Raw genomic sequence first — 22,224 nt, 5'->3', positions numbered from 1 at the left:
TTCTATCACATCCTCCTGGATTGGAAATGTTGGCCCACTACTGCATAACATGTTAGTGAGGACAGTTCAAGTCTTTACATAAATACATGTTTATGGGCTGTACATGGCAACTAAAAGGACCAAGTCCTTGAAGGAAAAGCAATGTTGGCACAACACTCGAAAACATTATTGGTAGGGAAGAATGTTTTGTGATGGATATTTTCAGAGGGTGGCACGGTCCTGCATGGGTTGGCGCTGTAGCCTCACAGCAAGAAGGCTCTGGGTTCGAACTCTGGGCCTGGGGCCTTTCTGTGTGGAGTTTGCATGTTCTCCCTGTGCCTGCATGGGTTCTCCTTGGTGTGGATGTGTGCACCCTTGCCCAATGTCAACCCCCCCCCCCCCCCCCCCCCCCACACACACACACACACACACACATACACACACACACACAACACTACAAGGATAAGCGGTACAGACAATGGATGGGATATTTTCAGAGCCCTGTTATAAACCTATATATGTCAGTAAATTTTGAATCTGAATCTTCTTCTTCAACTCCTTGATTTTGATACAAAAAATCTGTGATGATGACCCTAAAGGCAGGATCAAGTAGTGTGACAGATGTTTAGTGTAACTAAAACAAAATAATATCCACGTCACATGTTGGCTCAGGCTATGAAGATTTTCATGGGACACGGGCGAGTGAAAAATCACAAGTGTTCCCTAAAATGCGTGCCACTCAATTTGTGATAGTTCCTCAGACTGTGAGCAGATTAAGTGGAAGTGAGCCATCGTGTCCCGCGGCAGGCCTCCACACTGCTGCACACTCCTCTGTAGTGGTCTGCCTGGGCGGCCCTGCCTTACGACTGGAGGGCACATTTATACCGTTTCCCAAAATGGGGTGTTCTGTATATAGTTGGTCGTGCAGCAGGCTCACAGCTGGGATGAAAACAACCGTGCCCGTTGCCCTCAGACCCGCCCCAGAATCAAACCTATGAAGCCCAAAATGATCCCTGTAAAGCTGGGTGTAGGTGCTGCAGCAGAACCGCAAGGGCCATTTGAACATTCATCTCTTCATCCCTGTGTTTATTAGCTGAGAGGAGACCTGAAAGAAAGAGACCTGAGAAGTGTAGGTGTATTTTTGATAAAGTTAAATGAACGCATTATGTGAAGGATAAAGTTAAGGCTGATTTGTTTTTCAATGCAATACTGAGTTAACAGTATCTGGTTTATTTAGCTCACAGGAGGTTGGTTATAAGATAATTGAAAACGACAAAACACAATACATGAATAATGACAAAAAATAGATGTATGTTGTAACAGTAATAAAATTTTAAAAATTGATGAAAGACAAAAAAATAAAGGACTATCAATGGGAGGTGAATGTTGATCGTCCTTTGTAAAGTGGCTTCTCATCATCACGGTACTCAGACTTTGGCTCTACAGTCCTCTGTTCTCTCTGCTCTCTTTCTCCTCTGTCTGTGCCGACTAGAGGTAATTTCAGCTGTCACCCAAATTTCCATTCGACATAAATACAATAAATAACAACAAAAATGACCCAGAGTAGCTGCTTGCTCAATCTCTCATTCTTGATTCAGCACTGACTCTCATCTCCATTTATTCCCTTATTTTCCATTTTTTTTCAATCTTTGATCAACTTCACATCTCAACTGACCATCTCTGGGAGACTGGCAGGTGTAAGCTAAATTATTTATATGCCCCCTAATACTGACATTACAATTAGGGATGCGCTGATGATGTTGCTGTCTGCTGTCAACTACTAAACTGCTGTATTTACTGCTTAGTTTTAACTCATTAGTTTTAGGTCACTTGACCAAAAGCCTTATCTTTTAGCCATCGAATCTCGATGTGTAGCTCTCAGATACTGGTCAAATTTCCTGTTTTAGTCTCGTATTGGTCTAATATTTGATACCAGCATTAGTATTAGTGCATCCCAGGGAGGATATTCTTGTAACATACAACCCAAGGTGAAATTTTCCTTTTCACCGATTAGGATTATTTTAATGCTGAGCAGATTTTAGAAAGCCCAGGACAGGCCCTGACTTCCATACAGAGGAGGAGCACTTAGACCTTTATCACTTGGCTTAGCCTGGCTAAAATTTCTTAGAAGCTGTTACGTCAGCGCTCATCCGCTGAATCTAATCAAATGCCCACAGTTAGTGTGAATGGGTTGACTCTGAGAGTGATCTGTTTTTTTTATTATTATTATTTTTATTATTATTATTATTATTATTATTATTATTATTAATAATAATAATTCTCCCTCTCCACCTCCATCTACCAGCTGAACAGTTTGATGAAGTTTTGGAGGCCGTCCTCTCCGAGGAAGTCGAAGGAGCCCTGGGATGAGCCCAGGTGGACGAGCAGGAGGACGAGAAGGACGACGGCCAGAAGTGGAATCAGCAAGTTCCAGCCGGCTGCCAGGATGTTGTACCACTTGGCCTTGTCTGAACACTCCTGGGCCAGCTGCAGGTTACCCTGAGTCTTCTGGTCCCTGGCCTACACACACACACACACACACACACACACACACACACACACACACACTGAATTAGTTTCGACTGATACAGAAATTGTAAAGATTAAAAATGCTTAGACTGTGTTTCTACCCATGTAAACACTAACTAAGCATGTAGTATAGTGGGAGGAGAGGGGCAAACAAAGACATATTATAATGTTGACTTGTGTTTGTGTTTACAGTTCATCGCAGCTTGTCCCATAATTCCCATGTTTTTCCATACAGAGCATGGTTGGAGTGATATTAAATCCTTGAGCTGCCTCGAAGTGTATCCGTGTATTTTGGAACAGAGCAGGCTGAATCTTTCCCCAGCACTCTCTAATTTCCCATGAGTACTTGCCCATTAGGAAGATGCCAATTACGCCATTTTTAACTCCCCAGACGAGCAGCCAGTCCGTGTCTTTAATTTGAGAGCTGAGCCAATACAGGGCCTGTGATTCAGGGCTGCTCCCCATGCAGACAGAAATAAAAGACTTAAATAAAGGGTATACACACCCTTTTGTGGTGAGTTTTTCAGTAACCTTTTTATTCAGGTAGCGCTACAGTTTGTCCAGTCCTGTCTTGCACATGGCATTTTCAAGGATCTTTTGGCGTCTTTTAAGTGAGAAAAGCTTTTGTTTAGGCTTTGGTTCCTGTTTCTGGACAGCCCCATTCCTGTGGTAAAGGACACACCAACTTTCTACTAACCAGGGACAATGATAGGTCTCTTCAGTTTCCAAAATATATTGTTTTTTCTTCATTTTACAACAAAGATTTTCTTAACAGAGCATTTACATGGACCCTTCTATGGCATAACTCTACCCATTGCAAAAGTTTGGCACTCTAAATCCAGCTATGCCTACTTTTTCTTGATTTTGGCAGAGAAGTAATGGCTATTTCCCACTTGTTCTTTGAGAAATTCATCTGTGCTTCATTTCCCAATATGGCATTTGCCTTTGCTCATTATTCTAGAGCTTTCTTCACCTTTTACCTATGTCAAAGATGCATTATAGAAGGTTTAAAAATCATCATAGAGACGTCCCTCCTGCATTAGGTTGGCAATATTAAAACTTAATGTTATATTGCATATTGTTAACTAATTATAAAACTGCTTTTAGTTTTAGTTTATTTATTTATCTAATAAGGATGATGCAATTTAACATTGTTTAAATACAAAACATAAAACTGATGTGTTGCACAGTTTATAGCTGGTGCTAATTTTAAACTCTTGTCCCTAGTTGGGCTTTTAATAGACAGTTTTCATTATCATAAAACCACAATACTTTACAGATATGAAAGTAGAGTAAAATACTATATTGAAATGAATTGATTGTGATGTATTGTCTAAGAAAAGAAAACAAGCAAAACAAAACAAAATAAACTGATAGTATCATGCATGTTCACTTTTCTCACTTGTGCGTTCAAAACGATGCATCACTTAAGAAATCAGCTGATAAAGCAATTCTAGTAATATCTGTTAATTAACATTGTCAGTATTAGCATCACTTAATAAAACTGATTTGGATTTAACATCAATGATAAAGGCTTAAAACAAATTTGAGAAGACTTAAGAAATTAGATTAATACAACAATGACAAATAAAACAACTGGCCCTTGCATTGTTTGGATGCTTCTATAAATCACATCAGTGAAGAGTGTCCTCCAATCACTGCTTGGACATCTGATTCTGATCTTAAACGTAGGCACTTCCTATCTTTTTTCTTTTGACAAATCAGTTAATATCTTGGACATTGAGTGCTTCATAAAAATGGTCCAGACAGAAATGTAGGCTATACGTGAAAACTGGCACAAAACTAATAAAAAAAAAAAAACCCACAAGAACACAAGACCTCACCTTGATGGAGTAGATGAGAGCCATGAATCCCAGGCAGCAGAAGTTAACGTACAAGGTGTTGCACAGCGACCAGACGAGATAGTCCCGGGGAGGATTCTTGCCATTGTTCCCCATGTTCACCACGGTGGACCCAGCCGGCTTACGGGCAGACTTGCAGTTGGTGAGCGGGGTGCAGTCGGAAGGGAAGTTGTACGAATGGTTGTCCATGGCTATGTTCAGTCAGGTGGATGAATAGGTAGCTGTGCAAACTAGTTAGTCTTCCAGATGCTTGTGCACGGTCCCTCTTTGGAAATTGGTGTCCCCCCCCCCCCGTTCCTGTGTGAGAGGCTTATAAAGGCCCATGAAGAAGGAGGTGGCCGGGAGAGGACACATGGGCAGGGTCCTTTAATATACAGTAGGTCTGTAATTATGTGGTCAGGCCTGAGAGAGACTGAAATAGAGATACAGAGAGACAGAAAGCTGTTTCAGAGAGAGAAGACAGAAAAAGAGACAGCACATAGATGCTTGGGAGCAGCACAAAATCTCTTCCACCAAAGTGTCCTTCACTTCAGCTTTCTTAGAAGTCCTAGTGGTGTGGGTCAGGTGGTTGAGTTGGACAGTGGTAGCAGAGGACAGTGGAGGAAGGGTTGTGCTGTTCAAAAGCCTTGAAGATGTTGAGGAGGAGTTCATCTGAAATACTGTCTGCCAGAGGCCTCGAGGGACGAGTCTGTGATGTGGTCTCGAAGGGAACTGAGTGGGTGCAGAAAGGTCACACTTCACAACAAATTACTTAAATATATGACAAGTCCACTTGGTTCTGATGTCCACGGTTACAAGACCTCAAATTAAAGTTCTGGCCAGTAATCATCCTGCCTGAACCTTGTTTTTGTTTAAAGTAAAGCTAAGATGATCGGTCAAGCAACAGAAAATTAACCCGTGACTTTTCTGATAATTTATTGATTTTCTTGGTCGACTCACAAACATAGACAAGTTTGAATATATCTTTGGGCTTTGGACTGTTGGACAATACACTCAGTATCATCATCTTGGGCTCTTGACAGCAAGGTCTATTTTGTTGAACTGTCTTTTCACAGAGCAGGAATGGCTCAGTATTATATTTTTAAGCACTTCAACTTGACTTCAAATTACTCATGTCGGAGTTTCCAAGAACAACCACAGTCTGCTGTTGATGGCCACTGCAGAGGAGACGCATTCAAGTGCCTTCATTATTCATATTCTTACAGATTTCCCTCGTGCTGTGGGGATTGACTTTTGCAATAGTCATAGATGTTGATACAAACCCATCTCTTTAGCTTTATACTCAATGCATCCTTTGACATTGAGAGAATATATTATTGTTGACATAACATTTCCTGGATGTGAAGGAAGTAAGATTTCAGGTAAGTAAGGAGTTTTCAGAGTTCAGTTTGGGAATGTTTTATGCTGGATTCGATATGCAGAGGGCATAATGGGTTGGACTTCATAGATGTAGGAGAATAAGACAAAACACATCAACGTTTAAAAACGCATTGGACAAAATAACTGAATTATCATGTTAAGTTTAAAACGAGCACAGGTACAGTATAATTGGAAATATTGAAATGTGAAACAATGCCCTCTGCTGGCCGCATACCACTACTACTGCATCTTCAGCTTTCATACAAACACAAATCCATTTTATTGAGTAGGCCTACACTTGGCAAAAACTCATCCAGTCAAAAACAAGTCCTGGAATAAGTTAAAGGTTTTAATGTTCAGTTTTTTTTTAAACTATTTTAAAGTCGTCTTACTTCAACTGTGTGTGTAGTTTCTGTTGCTGTTCAACTGTATCGCATTATGTTGTATTTCTATTTCTTTTTCCAACCCATTTGTACTGAATAACAAAATCACCGTTCTGCATACTGATACGCAGCAGCGCCACAAACTCTACATCATCTTGAGTCAAGACCTCAAAAACTTTAATCAAAATAAACTATTATTGTATTTAGTAAACTACATAAAGCATCGCCGGCTTCTAGTATAAATACATTAACGTTATATTAATTTGCATGTGCGTATTGTAGTTTTCGAAAAAGCAGTGCTGAGTTAATGTCGCATCCACCTTCTGTGCTTGCAAGGCGTAAGGAACGTGTAATAAAAACAGTGAAGAAAAACTAGCAGAGGATGGTTTCGATCCATCGACCTCTGGGTTATGGGCCCAGCACGCTTCCGCTGCGCCACTCTGCTTCACGCACAAAGTACGCATATAACGCATATTTAATCTTCTATATATGTGGGCGGGTATCTGTTTGACGTTATTCCTGTTTTCGCTCAGTATATTTCTCGCGCACGCTTAGAGTCTTATTTGTTAAGCATTCATGAAAAAAAAGAAAAATATCATAGCAGGAAACAGTTTTAGCACTAACGACATTTCTGATTCTTTCCTTCCAAAATAAAAGCGCCATTCCTACAATGTATGGGACAAACATGCCTGTATTTGCAAAGGACAATTATTCAAGCACAACCACATAGTGATAGTATGAAAAGAATCTATAGTCTATACTTTATTCAATGTCTATACAACATTGAATGCAATTAGAGTATTATCGAAGTAGTAGGCTGATTCATAGAATAAAAAAGGGCTTCATATTGTTATTGGCTTATAACATAAACAGTGTGTTTTCGATATCAAATATTGATCCTAAGTACTCAGCCAGTAATAGTGCTCTTATGAAAAAAACTGTAGCTAATCTTTAAAATATGGGAACTCAGCTTGACAAGCTGTGGTTGTGTGGCTGTTGATTCATGATCTTACTTTACTTCATCTTTTATCTTTACTTTATCTTACTTTAATCTAATAATATATATATATATATACATATATATATAATATCTAATTTTGTACATGGGATGTGTGCAGCAAATAAGAACTTAATTTCTGGTGTGTCTGTGATGCCAGTCTTCACAGTTAAATTTTAGGATGTTGCAATGGCACCTGTCCAGTCTCCTAATGTGTGTGTTTGCCCTATATTAGATTTGATAGTAAGAGTACGACAGAAACATGAAAACACAAATGAATCTATATGATGAAGGTGCTGCACAGTAAAACGTTTAAGAAACACATAAACACATGAGATACAAAAACAAAACAAGAAAAATAATAAAACCAATAAAAGTTGCACAGGGGATCAATCAAACATTACACAAAGTGCATCACATGGTAAAGTGCATCTGAAACAAGTGACTAACTGTCAACTGAGATGGCATTTTTTATGATTAGAGGAAGACGATTCCAAAGAGTGGGGGCCATGACTGAAAAGGCGCGGCCTCCTGCAGCAGATCTCAATCTCTGTTGTGACAAAAAAAAAAAAAACATACATTGACAGACACTTTATCTGTTTGCGCCACCATTATATAGACACGCAATGCTCAAATACTCCTCTAGTTTTAAACATAGTCCTGCAACTTCGTACATTTGGACAAACCTTTGAAGGTGTGAAATGTGGTTGATGGGAACAGATAAATGTGGAGTAAGACTCAAATTTCCTGTATACCTAGATTTAAACATTCAATTTCTGTTTTCCAAAAAATAGATTAATAAATTAATGGAACAAGACTGAATCACTGCGGTATGCTTTATTGTGTCATATGCTTTCAAAACAAAAATGATTACAGGCTCTACATAATGTCATGATGCAGACGCAGTTATACTTATTTCAGGACAGATTAAAGGATCGTGGTAAGAAACAAATGATTACATGTAAGAGCAAATATATCTAAGGGCAATAATGCCTAAGCCCAACCCATAGAGCAGTTTCCATGTTATTGTGAAAATGTGGATAAGGTTATGTCAATATGTTTTAATTCACTGGACAGTAGCATGAAAGAAGGTGTCTTTTTCTTTCTCTATAACATTCCTGCCCTACTCATCCACAGGTAAGTTATGCAATAGCACATGAAAACTGTAGTTGAGACTTTCATTGGATACGAGACCTTTCTAGATCTGACAAACGATGAAAGCATTCAGGAAGCATTCGTTTGTCACTCGCCAGATGCCGTTTTCTGACAGCATGGTGCAGCCTGTGTCCTGGATTGATTTGTCTGGCTGCCCTTCTCCCCATTTGGTAAAGGTCAGGGGTCGGTTTTTCAGATCAACCTCAAAATTCCCCTCTGCTTTTTTAGTGTTGACGTTGATCCAGGTTGCTTTATAAACGTCACCAAAGAACTGAGTCAGTGCGACGTTCTCCTCCTCGTTCTGGGGCAGAGCCAGATCTAAGCCTTGTTGGGAGCAGAACTCGACGGCCCTGGAGAAAGAGTCTCTCTCCTTGTAGGACACAAAGTATTTCTGACCAACTTTCCGCACAAAATCATAGTTTATAGCTGAAAGGAAAAAAAATACATCCAACAAATCAGGAATAAATGAACAAAAGGTAAACAGTGGCAGTGTTCTAGATTTCTTTTTGAATTTGTTCTCTAGTGTATGAATTTTGCATCCACTTCTTTCTTACTAACCCCTTGATTATAATAGGCCTACTTACCAAGCTCTAACTTAGCAAAGCTGCTCTTTAGTGTGTTGAGGTCTGGGCAACTGGACTCAGGGGGATCTGGATCAAACAGATCAAGTTTAGTTACTACACTCTGTTTGCAAAGGTTAACAAATTTGCAGGCAGAAATGATTAGTCAATCACTTGATAGGCTGATCAACAGAAAATTAATCATCAAAATTTTTACTTATTGACTAATAGTTAAAGTACTTTATTAGACATATTTATTGGTTGGAGGATTTATTGCTCTCCTTTAATGAATATCAGTGTAAATTAAAAATCTCTGGGCTTAGACTGCAGTCCTGGCATCTTTCTTTTTTCTTTTTTTATATTTTACAAACTCAGTGGTTAAACAGTCAAAAAAATGAAAAGATAAGTTGATAATGAAAACAATATTAGTTGCAGTTCTAGTGTTGTTGTTGTTGTAAAATGTATTGTATAAAAGATTTAAGATTTAACACAAACTTTGACAAACAACATTGAATATTTTAAGATTCACTAAATTTTACTTCAACTGCATCCTGTATTGTAATAAATAAAAAAGCAATTACTCAGTTGATATAATTATATATTACTTTACAAAATCCATGAAGTGTATTACCTAGTCTGCAGTTTGCACGAGGCCCATTTTCTCCTTGTAATCCAGGTATTCCAGGTCTTCCATTTTCTCCAGGTCTTCCAGGTTTTCCAGGTCTTCCAGGTTCTCCAGTTCCTCCAGGTCTTCCAGGTCTTCCAGGTTCTCCAGGTCTTCCAGGTTCTCCAGGTTTTCCAGGTCTTCCAGGTTCTCCCGGATTTCCAGGTTCTCCTGAAGAGGAGGGAACAGATATTGAATAAGACTATAGCAAATGTCGTACCAACTCAGGCAACACAGAGAGCTAAGTGAAGAAACTATAAGGATGGTGACATGGGAGGATCTGGGGAGATTTGAGGCAGATTGTGGGATTGAGGCTACACAATAAACTAATTAGTCTGTCCAACAGGGAAGTGCCAGAACTCAGACAGAAGATGGCTCTTTGGTCAAAATAATATTTTTAGAAACAGTATTGTGGTGAAGATGAGTAGTACCCACCTTTCATACCTGAAAATCCAAGTTCACCAACGCTCCCAGAGATACCAGGGGGACCAGGGATACCAGGGGGACCAGGGGGACCTGAGGGACCAGGCCCGCCGGGTGCACCAAGGATACCAGGCCTACCAGGGGGACCAGGGATACCAGGGATACCAGGGGGACCAGGGGGACCAGGGGGACCAGGGGGACCTTCAAATTGACTGTAGCCAAAAGGAGACATCAGGCAGGTGATGCCGAATAAGAGAAGCAGCTTCATCTTCTCAGTGCAGAACTGAAAATATATATGAAATATAGTTAAGATGCTGTATACTACTGCTGTATACAGGTGGCATCAGAAATATTTTTTATCATTATTGTTAACCATTAATTCAAAGTTTATAAAATGAAATTAAAGGTTAATTCACAACAGACTTTGGTGACTTGTTTTACATGTTGACAGTAGTTCCCACCTTGTAGACGAATCAAATTTTCTGTGCACATATTTACAGATGTGAATTCCTCACATATTGAAAACAATTGTAAAACCAGCTAAATACATACAAAAAATGAGTTTAATGTCCTAAATTACAAGTTATATTTCTTTATCTTTAACACATTTCACATTACTAAACAGATATTATGTTGTTGTAAAGTTGTTTAAAAGGTCATAATAACACTAAATCTATTACAAAAGACAGATCAGCAGAAACAAACTCACTGTATAAACTCGGAGTGATTTGCTGGTTGTGCTGCCTCTTCACTACATCCAAATAAAAATGATTGAACTACAGGGTGGAACTATGAACATCCGGTCAAGAGTAAACAACAGATGCAACATCTCAAATGGGATATCACACAGAAGAGAGTCCAAAACCATTCCTCTTTTTTTAAACAACTGATCCTGCAGAGTGATAGTAAATATTTAAAATGCATTACCACACATTAAAATTCATTCTTTCATATGAAATAAAAAAAGGGAAAAAGGATACATTTATTTTTACATCCTCTTTCCTGATCCCTGGCAATTTTAAGATGACGCGTCTGTGATACACACTGCAGCACTATTTTGCAACATTGAGTTTGTCTTGGATCTCGTCTCTCACTGACTAGTGGTCCAACAAAAAGGGGTCACCAAGAAGCAGTCACATGATCTTTGTTTACTCTCTTTCAGAGCAAGATGTACTGCTTCCTTAAAGAAGTGTGGGTCCCAGGATGCTGTTTTTTTATTAGAAAGGCGATTGCGCCCTCTGCAGTACAAAGTATAGAATAGGCATGGCAAAAATTTTGTTTGACAATGGATGGTTATGGTTATCATAAAGGCAAAAATAAAAAGTAGCTTGTGTAACACAATACATATTGCGAAACCAACTGCAGATTTGCAGATGTTTTTGTATCACAGGGTATATCTAATTTCAATACATTTTCCCACCCCTAGAATACCAATTATTAGTTTCTTGTTTGTGTGTCAAGTATGTTGTTGGAGCTGGGATGGGATTTACTTGGCCTACGGAAAGAGTGCTGCAGAGATGACGTATTTTTGTAAACTAACCTGGAAGTCAGTGTCACTGTGGCATACATCCATGGTGCAAAACTCGTTTTTGGCCATAACTCACCAATTCATGCATTATTATGACACCATTCACCTCACATATCTATAAGGATTAAAAAAAAGTGATGTCAAAGGTAAACCTCTGTGACATCATAATGTTCTGCAAAAACACCTCTGGCTACAATTTCAACAGCGTAACTCAGGAAGGGGAGACTGTGACCATATTTCCTGCGACTTGGCCGGTTGGCAGAGACATAATGTTATAGACATAAAACCCTTTTGGTTCATTTTCACATAACAGCAGTAGTGCCCATGTTCATCAAATAAAAAATCATATTTTTTATTAATATTTGTTATCAATATTTGACGCTACAATTATAAAACTGAAAGTGTCAAAGCCTTATCACATGACAAGAGGAGAGTTGACCAACAAGACAATGGTGAATTGGTGTTAAAGCATAAAGCAAAAGCGCCTATTTGGCAATATTTCGTATTTAAATCCAGCGCCCAGAGGGAACCTGCCAACATTAATGAGGCAATCTGCCAACTGACACTGTGGCATCTCTATCCTGGACAGTTTGAAAGTGTCTGCATGATTTCACAGTACCCTCAGTATCTGAACACCTATATGCTGATAGAAGTTTTGAACAGATAAGATAGCTAAGAAGCCAACCGACTAAAATGTAAATAAGTTTACGAATGAAAAGAGATTATTTCACTGTGGTACACTTTATTGTGACATACCGTATACTTTCAGAATCCACCGTTTTTTTCCTGTACATGTGTCTTTCCTTTAATTGTGTCCTTCATTTTCTTTTCATATTGGAATATATCTGTGCAATAGTAAGAGCGTCAATAGGGATTAAGATCTACCCCATGGATAAACTTGTATCATCGAGAAGAAAGAAATATAAGCTTAACAGCGGTATTTTGAATGTGCTCAGTATAAGGACAAATCCCCCGTTCCATTGAGATAACACTTACAAGGGATTTCACACCTGTCTATAACTGACAAATGATGTAAGCGTTCAGGGAGCAATCATGTGTCAGTTCCCAGGCACCGTTTTCTGACAGCACGGTGCAGCCTGTATCCTGCAGCCTGTCTGGCTGCCCTTCTCCCCATTTGGTAAAGGTCAAAGGTCGGTTTTTCAGATCAACCTCAAAATTCCCCTCTGCTTTTTTACTGTTGACATTGATCCAGGCTCTTTCGTAAACGTCCCCAAACACTTGAGTCAGTATGTTGTTCTCCTCCTCGTTCTGGGGCAGAGCCAGATCCAAGCCTCGCTGGGAGCAGAACTCGACGGCCCTGGAGAAAGAGTCTCTCTCCTTGTTAGATACAAAGTATTTCTGACCAACTCTTCGGACAAATCCATAGTTTATAGCTGCAAAAAGGAAACAGCATGTAGAAAATCATGATGTTGAAGTGCACAAATTATGAGCTGTGTTGTCGTTATGGCCCTCTGACTCTCAAGCTCTGTTCACAAATATTTACTAAATCAAACTTAGTGTGACATTTTGTGAACCAATAATCTGGATTAATGTCCACTTTATATATTTTTTTTAGCTTTCAGATGCACCTCCAAGTATCAGAGAATAGAATGATCACACACAGGAAGACCTGGGATCCGAGTCGGGCCAGGTCCAAATCCTTCTCAGTCTAAGATTGTTTGTTTAGATTGTATCTTCGAAATGGAAATAAACCAAATCAGATAAGGATGCAATGCACATTACGGCTTTGTTTGGAAATTCAGTAGCTTGCAAGATTTTTGCTGCTATAATTGGTTATTAAAGTTCTTTTTATTTGATTCACAGAAATCAAATAGCTCAACGCCCAGAATCTTTTGGAAATAGGATTTTCACTTATTCGTATAACTTAACTTATAACATAATAGTGTTGTATAACCTGCATATATATAAAGATAGAGATCAATAGAGATTAATGGAGTCCAGTATGGCAGCAATTGAGTAAAAAATATTTCTGCTTATTGCTTTTTTTGTTAAACATCCAATGTGCATAAAAGAAGGGATACATATGTTTCAAAAGGTACTGAGGTAAAAGTACAAATGAATTACTCGAATGGTGAGGTTTTACGACATATCTGAACTTCAATAACTGATCACCATCCACATGCACTCACTTTGTGTAACACCCCTTTGTAGTCCTTTAATGGGATACTTACCCAGATTTAATTTAGCATGTCTCTTCTTTAGGGTTTCAGCTTCCTGGTCAATAGAACTAAAGGGATCTGGATCAAAGACATAAAGTTCAGTCACCAAACAAGTAATAAGTTGGATCTGTGTAGATATGTGCACTCTGCAAATAAAAGGCTATAATAAATAAAGTCTATATTAATCTTCATTTCTCTTATTGTCCTTTTTTACTGAACACAGAGATTCATAGTGAGAGCACAGGGCAGAGGTGGATACAGTAACGTCCACCTTACAATATGGTGCAAGCAATGCAAAAGCCGCTGCAATAAACAATACTCTCATGTCCACCAGGAGCATGATGGGAAATAATCTCAAAGAGATCTAGTTGTAGACCCTGCAAGATCCCCAGTCTTTAGAAAATCTTATATTGCACAAGTGAAAAACTCTTTTGACTTATGACTCATTGTCTTTAGATGTGAGGGGATTTCAGACTTTAGTCTTTTAAAAGACTTTTCAAAGTCTTCTGGTGTATGGTAGGCATTAGTTGAATACAGTACGCCTCAACAAAAGCAAAACATTATAAAGCATAACATTATGCAAATAATTCTATAAAATAGATATATTATATAAACTATATAACCTCCACATATCACGACAGGCCCAGTTGATCCTTTTGGTCCAGGTAGTCCAAGTAGTCCTCTCATTCCACGCACTCCTGGTCTCCCTGAATTGTAGGTGGACAGACATCAAACACATTAGCAGCCCTGGGAGGATGAAATGCTTAAGGAACAAGAGGAAAAGCAAAATAAATCAAAGACAGTGTTACTAATCTCAGGCAATTACTGGTACAAAAACTTTAAAGTTTGGCCTGAGGGTGGCACCAGTGGAAAGGTCATGACATATGATATGATTGCTCAAGGGTGACAGTAGATGGCAGATAACAAAGGCTAGAAAAATACACTGCGAAACATCTCCTATGAGATGCATTATGAGATATACTGTATGAAAACATCAGCATAAAGATGGTGCTTCATCTTTGATCTTTTTGGGAGTATGATTTTGCTCAGCAAATATCACAGCAGTCCTTCTTGTATATGAGACTGCGTCTTCTGTGTAAAGTTAACAATCCAAACTTAATGTGACCATGTGGACAAATCACAGCAAAGTATTACATTTCAGGGAAACACTTGTTCAAATAAATACTTTGTTCTACCGAAGCCTCAGATTCCATTAGTAATTTTATTTCACATATACCCACTGGATCAGAACATTAGATTCTGGTCAAAACAACAACAACCAACTAATCTGTTTTTTTGGCAGAATTAGAACTAAATATTTAAAAAAGTATTCTTGGGACTATGATTGTGGTGATTGTCAATAATACTCATCTGGTTCACCTCTTTCCCCACGATCTCCTGGTGGTCCTCTTGGTCCAATTGTTCCACCTATTCCAGGTGTCCCTGGTGGCCCACCTGGCCCAATTATCCCTGGTGGCCCTTGTGGCCCTGGTGGCCCTGGTGGCCCTGGTAGCTCTGGTGGCCCTCGTGAACATGGTAACAACTCATAAAGATCACAATGCTGATTGCAGCCACTAGGACCCACCAGACAGAGGATGCAGAGAAAGAGAAACGACCTCATCTTCTGAATGCACAACTGAAATAGTAATAATATGGTTAATAGTTTCTGAAGTTTTTATCTGAATTTTCAGCAGTCCACTCAGAATGCAGGTGAATTCAAAGATGTTATTTTCACAACTCTAACAGTGATAAATAACAGTTAGCCTATTATTACTTATTATATTGCAAATTATATGCATTCAGTACCTGTTTAAGTAATTTTCTGTTGAAATTTACTGTAACATTTCAGCAAAAACTATTGGGATTTATTTGTACCAGTAAAGAGTAAACTTATTCAAAATGTGTCAGTGAAGATAATTTAGTACTGACTGGTGATAAACAGGTAAAAACTCACAGTATAAACGAGGAGTGAGCTGGACGTGCTGCTTCTTTGCTGCTTCCAAACAGAAGTGGAAGAGCAAATAGTTCAAAGTCAGATATATGAGAGATCCAATCCAGAGGAAATGAAAAGCAGGTGAAAAGTCTTTTTATGGGTTTCACACAGAAAAGAGAACCAGAGTTAAGCTCTGGTCTGAGGATACACAGATACAATAGATTTCTTTTAAAAAGCATTTACACTCTAACAGATAAAAATTAGATTATTTACTGATTGATTTTATACCTTCTTTCGTGACCACTGCCAGTTTTAAGTTGGCATGAAGAGTTTGGGATATGTACTCTTTGATCGCAGCCATACTTAATTTGTCTATGGATTGAGATTCCTGAAGGCTTTTGTTTTTTAACTTTTATCCAGACCACAGTTGATGGACTATAGCACTTTGAAAATCATTAGTCGCATTGATATTGTCAGAACATTATTCTTTTGTTGATTATCATTGTGCATATTAAATGGAGAAAGGCGGGTTTAGGGCCTTGCTCACAAGAGACCAAAAACATTTCTCAGCACATTAAAAATATCCTCCCCCAAGATCTGATTATGTTCGCGGTGGAAAGGATTTTTCATTTCATGTGACAATGGAAAATGTTTTGAGTTTTTGGCAGTTCAGGATGTTTTGTTGTCCCTGTGAGATCTGATATCCAGATTATACTAGGCTGGATTTTACTGGTGTGGCAGGGCCAAAAAACTAATAACAAAAGTCAAGCAAAGAGAAGTGAATGATAAAAAGATTAACTTAGTTTAAAATAAGCTTTTGTAATTGATTGTCTCATGCTCAAGTGCCAAATCTGGAAAAACACTACCGGACAGTTTGAAAGTGTCTGTATGATGTAACAGTGCTCTCAGTATCTTTGGTAATTATATAAAGCATGGTCAGAGTCCATCTTTAATGTTATCTCAAAAACATCATATTGTGACTGATCTGTAAGAAATATTTTTCGAGGTCACATGTTTTACCTTTTCAGTGTTTTCAGCTTTCTATTTCACTTTCAGCAAATAAAGTAGCAACCAAACCGGCTAAAATGTTCATGAGTTCATCTTGACTCTTGAATGAATGAAATGAGATGGTGTCATTGTTCTAGACTTAATTGTGGCTAATGATATCAGAATATCCTGTGATCATTTTTTATCAACAGTAATAATGCCATGCTGATGATGCTGTTATACGTATATGTCTTTAGTAGGGATTAAGATTTACAACATGGATAATAGTTTTGTGAAACAAATCACCTGAAAGCAAAGATTTCCAAGAAGAATGGTTCCTAATGCAGGTCCTTGAAGCAGCATGAGGATAAAATTCACATCAATATTCTTACTTTGCTTGATATCAGCAGAATAGGAGAATAAATTCAGATTACAATTTTTTTTCTACCATTTTTCTGCCCCAATTATAATCAAGACTTATGCAATACTTCTTTTATTCAAAACTCAAGACAAACATTTTATACAATACATAACATGAGAATAAGCGATGGATACGAGAACTGTCTATAACTGACAAATGATGTAAGCGTTCAGGGAGCAATCATGTGTCACATGCCAGGCACCATTTTCTGACAGCACAGTGCATCCTGTATCCTGCAGCCTGTCTGGCTGCCCTTCTCCCCATTTGGTAAAGGTCAGAGGTCGGTTTTTCAGATCAACCTCAAAATTCCCCTCTGCTTTTTTAGTGTTGACGTTGATCCAGGCTGTTTTGTAAGCGACACCAAAGAACTGAGTCAGTGCGACATTCTCCACCTCGTTCTGGGGCAGAGCCAGATCCAAGCCTCGCTGGGAGCAGAACTCGACGGCCCTGGAGAAAGTGCCTGTCTCCTTGTAGGACACAAAGTATTTCTCAGCAACTGTCTGCACAAAATCATAGTTTATAGCTGAAAGAAGAAAACAGATGCAGAACATCATGAATTAATGAACAGGTGAACACATTTGTATTTACAAGTCATAAACATTATAGTCAGTTTTGTCGCTCTGACTCTCAAGTTCTTATAAAATAGAACTTGGCATTGTGTGACAAAATAATCTCAACTCAAGGTCCACTCCCCAGGTTTTTTTGGAGTTTACAACATTAGTCCGGTGATGAAAAAGTGAAGCTTAGCGCAAGTTCAATCAGGAAAACTATCTCTATTCTCCCTCTCTCACCCCATTCCCGGTAATCAGCTGATTTCAGGTGATAGGGAAACAATCAGATCATGATCTCAACCTGCCAATCAACTTGCCCCAGTCATACAAATTTGTTCTCCTCTCTCCTGTTGTCAGCATCATTTCAGTGCAGTTGCTGTGACCCTCCTCCACCCCTTCCACCTCCAGTTTTCATATCCAGTCAGGCCGAGCTCATCATCACTCTCATCACATCCAGATCTCAGGTTTTCCTCTTCCCATCTTCAAGACCACCACCAGTGTCTAGACCCCGGGCAGTTTCCTATACTTCGCACAGCCTCATCCCCTAATCACATATGATGACATCACGATGGGGTCTAACGCCAAAGACTCTTACATCTCTCACTTTTCCTATCTCGTTTTGCACATGGCAATAAAAGTTTTTTCGTTAAGCAAACGAATCTTTCCTGATTGAAGTGGTTTTATGTTGGGGGTATAGTGAAACCTCACAATCTCACAAAATCCCTCTCACAAACATGGAAGAGGTGAGAAATGTAAATATAAAAGGACATAACTAGTACCGAAGACTTGTAGTCCTTGAGAAGGATACTTACCCAGTTCTAACTTATCAGTGATCTTCTTTAAGGTTTCAAGGTCCTCGTTAATGGAGCCGAAGATATCTGGATCAAACAGTTACCAAAAAGTTACCAAAGTTGCAGTAAGTTGGCGCTAACAGCTCTGTGCACATGTGTATAATAATATGCACTCTTAAAAAATAAAAGACTTATCTTCCACTTTCTATTTCAGTTCTCTTATTAATCTTTTTTCACCATCTGGTAATGGTGATGTTGGCATGTTGGTTCACAAAATTGTCATGAATAGTTTGCAGATTGAATTCAAAATTAGAAATCCTATAAGGGACTTTTTAATGTCGAGTTCAATAAACATACTGCATTAAAATACCCTGCAAAATAAGAGCTGCCAGTTGGGAGGCCACTTCTGATCTATAGAAATTGGATTTTTTTTCATTTACATTTGTTGCCATGCTAGCAGCAGGGATGGCAGTGTTGTTCTGTCAATTCACCACTTTGGTCCAGACAGAAATATCTCAACAACCATTGGTTTGATTGCCATGAAAGTAAGCATTTACATTCATGTTCCCCAGAGGATAAATCCCAGGATAATCAAATCAAATTTCCAATTAATTGTAATTTTTGAATGATCCAATTATCAATTCTTAAAATCCATAGACTGTTCTTTGCATTTGTGCCTTTTCTCAGTAAACATGTATATTTGTGCTTAACATCTATGCAGTGGTTGCTTGAGGTTCAGTGGTTCAGTTAGGGCTGCATGATGTGTAAAATGTCTACTTTTATCATTGAGTTATTGAAACATGCACAAAAGGGTTATTTTAAAAAGTAATGTAGATGCTAGCCAGCCATTTGGGCTGCCATGAATCAGGGCAGCACTGTGATGTGAATAATTAGTCGCTCTAACATTCATTTCCCCCTGAGGATGAATTGTAATTTCACATATCCTCAGATGTTTCATCTCAGTGATCTTCAGGGCAGATTTTAATTTGTCCAACATGGTAAACATTATACCTGCTAAACATCAGCATATTATATTTTATATTTTCACATGTTACCATGCTGACAAAGCATTTAGCCAATATATGTTATCTAATAACTAAATCACCTTTTCCACACTTTACAACATCTCCAGGTATTCCAGGCGCTCCATGGGCTCCAACTGGTCCAGGCATTCCAGGAAATCCAGTTGCACCTATTTAGCAGGTAAAGAGACATTAAAACATGACATTAAAACATTTTCTCACTAATAGACCAGTGAGGAGGAAATGGTTGCTGTGCATTAGAAAAATAAAATGTTAGATGGATAAAAAACAGAGAGACAAATTTACTATTCTCTAATAATTAGTGAGACAGAAAGGTTTGACTTGAAGATGTGAGGAAAGGTCATGTTATGTAAAAGGGTTTATCCTATATAATCATTCATATATTTGATTTGAAGGTATGTCTTCCTTACAAGTAACAGAATGACCAAAATACATTGGGCCAACCCCCCCTTTGCACCTGGAGCACCACGAAACCCTTTTGCTCCAGCTGGCCCAAATGGTCCAGGATCTCCTTTGGAACCTGGGGGCCCAATAGGCCCAGGATCCCCACGAGGCCCACGAGGCCCAGGAAACCCAGGAGGCCCAGGACGCTGACTGTAGCCAATAGGAGCCACAAGGCAGAGGACGCAGTATAGGAAACACGTCCTCATCTTCTAAATGCAGGACTAAAATGTAATATAGTTAATGAGTTTACTGTTTACATTCTCAATCAGAAATACAGTTAAATCATAATCTAAACCAATGAAGTCAAAGTATTGCAAATTAAACTAAGGCTGTTATTATTGTACAGGATATTCCTCCAGTAGTTACCTGCTGGTCAGAATGCTTTTCCAATGCAAATATATTGTAAAGATATTCAGAAAGTGAGATGTCAATAACATTAATCAAGTACTAAACAGTACCAAAAACCCGAAGAAACTCACTTATAAATGAGGAGCTGTCTGCTGACCGTGCTGCTTCTTTGCTGCTTCCAAGCAAAAATGACTGAGAAAACATTTCAAGAATATAAACAGTCCAGCCCCAAGGAAATGAAAAGCAGGTGGGAAATTTGTTTTATGGGATTTGACACTGTAAAGAGAAATCTTCTGAGTCAAATAGCTTCCTTCTAGTCTGAGCTCCGAAAACAGAGCCTAGTGTGAACAGATCTTATTTTTTTATGTATTTCCATTAAAACACCTTCAAACCTCAGAATACTAAAGTCTCCTTGCGTCATGGTAACCAATAACATTCCTAAAATCATTACACAATTTGTTTGCCAAGCTGCATGAGAATTAATACATGTTTTCTTGGCCTGAAGCCCAGGGATGTGCACTCACTAAATAGTTAATAATAATACTATGTTTAATGATGTTAATATACAATATTTTGTTCTCATGAACTTAATGAGATATTGTTTTATCATTTTCTTGCAAAGGATGATATTTATGGATACAGATTGGTCAGTTTGGTGCCACCTAGTTCCAACCTTATTGATTTACTAATCGTGGTAGAATTTAGGTGGAAAGAAAGTGGTGCTCTAAAAGAAAAGAAAAAATGACACCAGGAGAGAAATCCCCATTCCAACTGGATTTTAAGAGTGAGAAGGAAAAAAAATCTGGCAAATTTTTCTGTTTTTATTATTATTATTATTACTATTATTAATCTGTGAAGCCCTGAGAGGTAAGTGAGTGTTCTTTTTATGCCTCCGCGCCAGCCAGAGCTGAAGGCATATTGTTTTCAGGTTGACGGTTCGTCCATACGGACGGACCTCATTTTTGTGGACGCGATATCTCAGAAATGCCTTGACAAATGTGGTGCAAAGCATCAATGATGAACTGATTAGATTTTGGTGGTCAAAGGTCAAAGGTCAAAGGTCATGGTGACCTCACAAAACATGGTTTTCGCCTTGTGAATCACCGGCACACAATTAATCTCGGATCCTTCATTGAAAATTTTCTCAGCCGCATTTGAAGGAGACTTTTGAAAATGTGACAGTCTAGTCGCGCCGCTATGATGCAATCGATCTTCAAATGCAGGATGCAGCCAGTGAATTGGCACACTGCTATTTAGGATGTTGTGGTGATGAATGGGTCAAACACAGGACATCTACCTGGGAGACTGGCTGAAAATTGGATCACAGAATCAATCCAAAAGCATCTTTCATTACCATCTGTGCCTTAACAGAAACAACATACTTGAAATACCATACCACCAGTTTGTAACACAGAAGCACTTTCCATACAAAATAAACTATTTTCACAGGCTGAGTTGAATTTCGCTCAATGAGGAAACCAATCTTAATGATTCAAATTTGTGATTTGCCACTATAAATAAAATTGTGTTGTAACATCTATAAACTCACTTATAAACTCAAAACTTAGATGAACCATCAAGAAAGGTTCAATACAATGACCAAAAGTGTAGTATTGTTATTGTTATTGAACTGGGATGTAGTGTGCAAGTGTTTATGCTTTTGTGTCCACCCCTTGTTTATGCATCTATACTTATCTAACAACAAATGAGTCCATATGTGCTGAAGTATCGTTTTACAGGACAAGGACAACACTGAAATTTGCTGAAAGTTATACTCCAGAAGCATCCTGCAATTTAGTAAATGACACACAGCAGTTACTTGGTTGGTTAAAGTCATTCTGTAAAACACATATATTGTGTAATATCTAGAAGACATACAACCTCATCCACACATTGCAGCAACTCCAGCTGGTCCCATTGGTCCAAGAAAATCTGGGTCCTCTAAATAGCAGGGAAAGAGCCTGTGCATATTCTCATTTGTCCAGCTCATAGTATCCTGAAGGAGTTTTAAATCGAAACTTGTTCAGTGTGGGAAAAGACACAGGCAGGCAGGTATGGAAGACTGGTTCGCCTATGACGGGTAAGAT

At 38.6% G+C, this 22,224-nt stretch overlaps 2 protein-coding genes and 1 non-coding gene across 3 annotated transcripts; all 3 read right to left on the bottom strand.

Annotated features, from left to right (window-relative positions):
• Positions 1-2,277: 2,277 nt before the first annotated feature.
• LOC130176774 (interferon-induced transmembrane protein 5-like) lies at positions 2,278-4,641 on the bottom strand. Its single transcript, XM_056388082.1, has 2 exons — positions 4,353-4,641; positions 2,278-2,499 (listed from the first exon to the last, which is right to left on the bottom strand). The coding sequence occupies exons 1-2, from the start codon at positions 4,557-4,559 to the stop codon at positions 2,278-2,280; spliced, it is 429 nt and encodes a 142-aa protein (XP_056244057.1). The 5' UTR covers positions 4,560-4,641.
• Positions 4,642-6,485: 1,844 nt separating this feature from the next.
• Positions 6,486-6,557, bottom strand: trnam-cau (transfer RNA methionine (anticodon CAU)). Its single transcript has one exon. It is a non-coding gene; the product is annotated as a tRNA-Met (tRNA).
• Positions 6,558-7,931: 1,374 nt separating this feature from the next.
• On the bottom strand, positions 7,932-20,296 carry LOC130176184 (uncharacterized). The gene is made up of 10 exons (XM_056387125.1): positions 20,269-20,296; positions 19,803-20,010; positions 19,408-19,494; positions 18,324-18,389; positions 17,109-17,483; positions 12,643-12,833; positions 9,924-10,194; positions 9,456-9,659; positions 8,849-8,914; positions 7,932-8,690 (listed from the first exon to the last, which is right to left on the bottom strand). Exons 2-10 carry the CDS (start codon positions 19,993-19,995, stop codon positions 8,308-8,310), a joined length of 1,836 nt encoding a protein of 611 aa, XP_056243100.1. The 5' UTR covers positions 19,996-20,010; positions 20,269-20,296; the 3' UTR covers positions 7,932-8,307.
• Positions 20,297-22,224: the final 1,928 nt, after the last annotated feature.

Source organism: Seriola aureovittata, chromosome 10 (genome assembly GCF_021018895.1).
Source record: "Seriola aureovittata isolate HTS-2021-v1 ecotype China chromosome 10, ASM2101889v1, whole genome shotgun sequence".
NCBI lineage: Eukaryota > Metazoa > Chordata > Actinopteri > Carangiformes > Carangidae > Seriola > Seriola aureovittata.
Note: the sequence above shows the minus strand (reverse complement) of the source record. Positions and strands in the feature narration are given on the sequence as shown.

What these genes read in the sequence shown, in the direction of transcription:
- LOC130176774 (XM_056388082.1), bottom strand. Translation starts at nt 4,559, where the DNA reads ATGGACAACCATTCGTACAACTTCCCTTCCGACTGCACCCCGCTCACC. An exon ending in CTCTCATCTACTCCATCAAG is followed by an intron (nt 2,500 to 4,352) that starts GTGAGGTCTTGT and finishes GTGTGTGTGTAG; the next exon opens with GCCAGGGACCAGAAGACTCA.
- LOC130176184 (XM_056387125.1), bottom strand. Translation starts at nt 19,995, where the DNA reads ATGAGGACGTGTTTCCTATACTGCGTCCTCTGCCTTGTGGCTCCTATT. An exon ending in AGGGTTTCGTGGTGCTCCAG is followed by an intron (nt 19,495 to 19,802) that starts GTGCAAAGGGGG and finishes CCTGCTAAATAG; the next exon opens with GTGCAACTGGATTTCCTGGA. An exon ending in CTTTGCTAAGTTAGAGCTTG is followed by an intron (nt 8,691 to 8,848) that starts GTAAGTAGGCCT and finishes TTTTCCTTTCAG; the next exon opens with CTATAAACTATGATTTTGTG.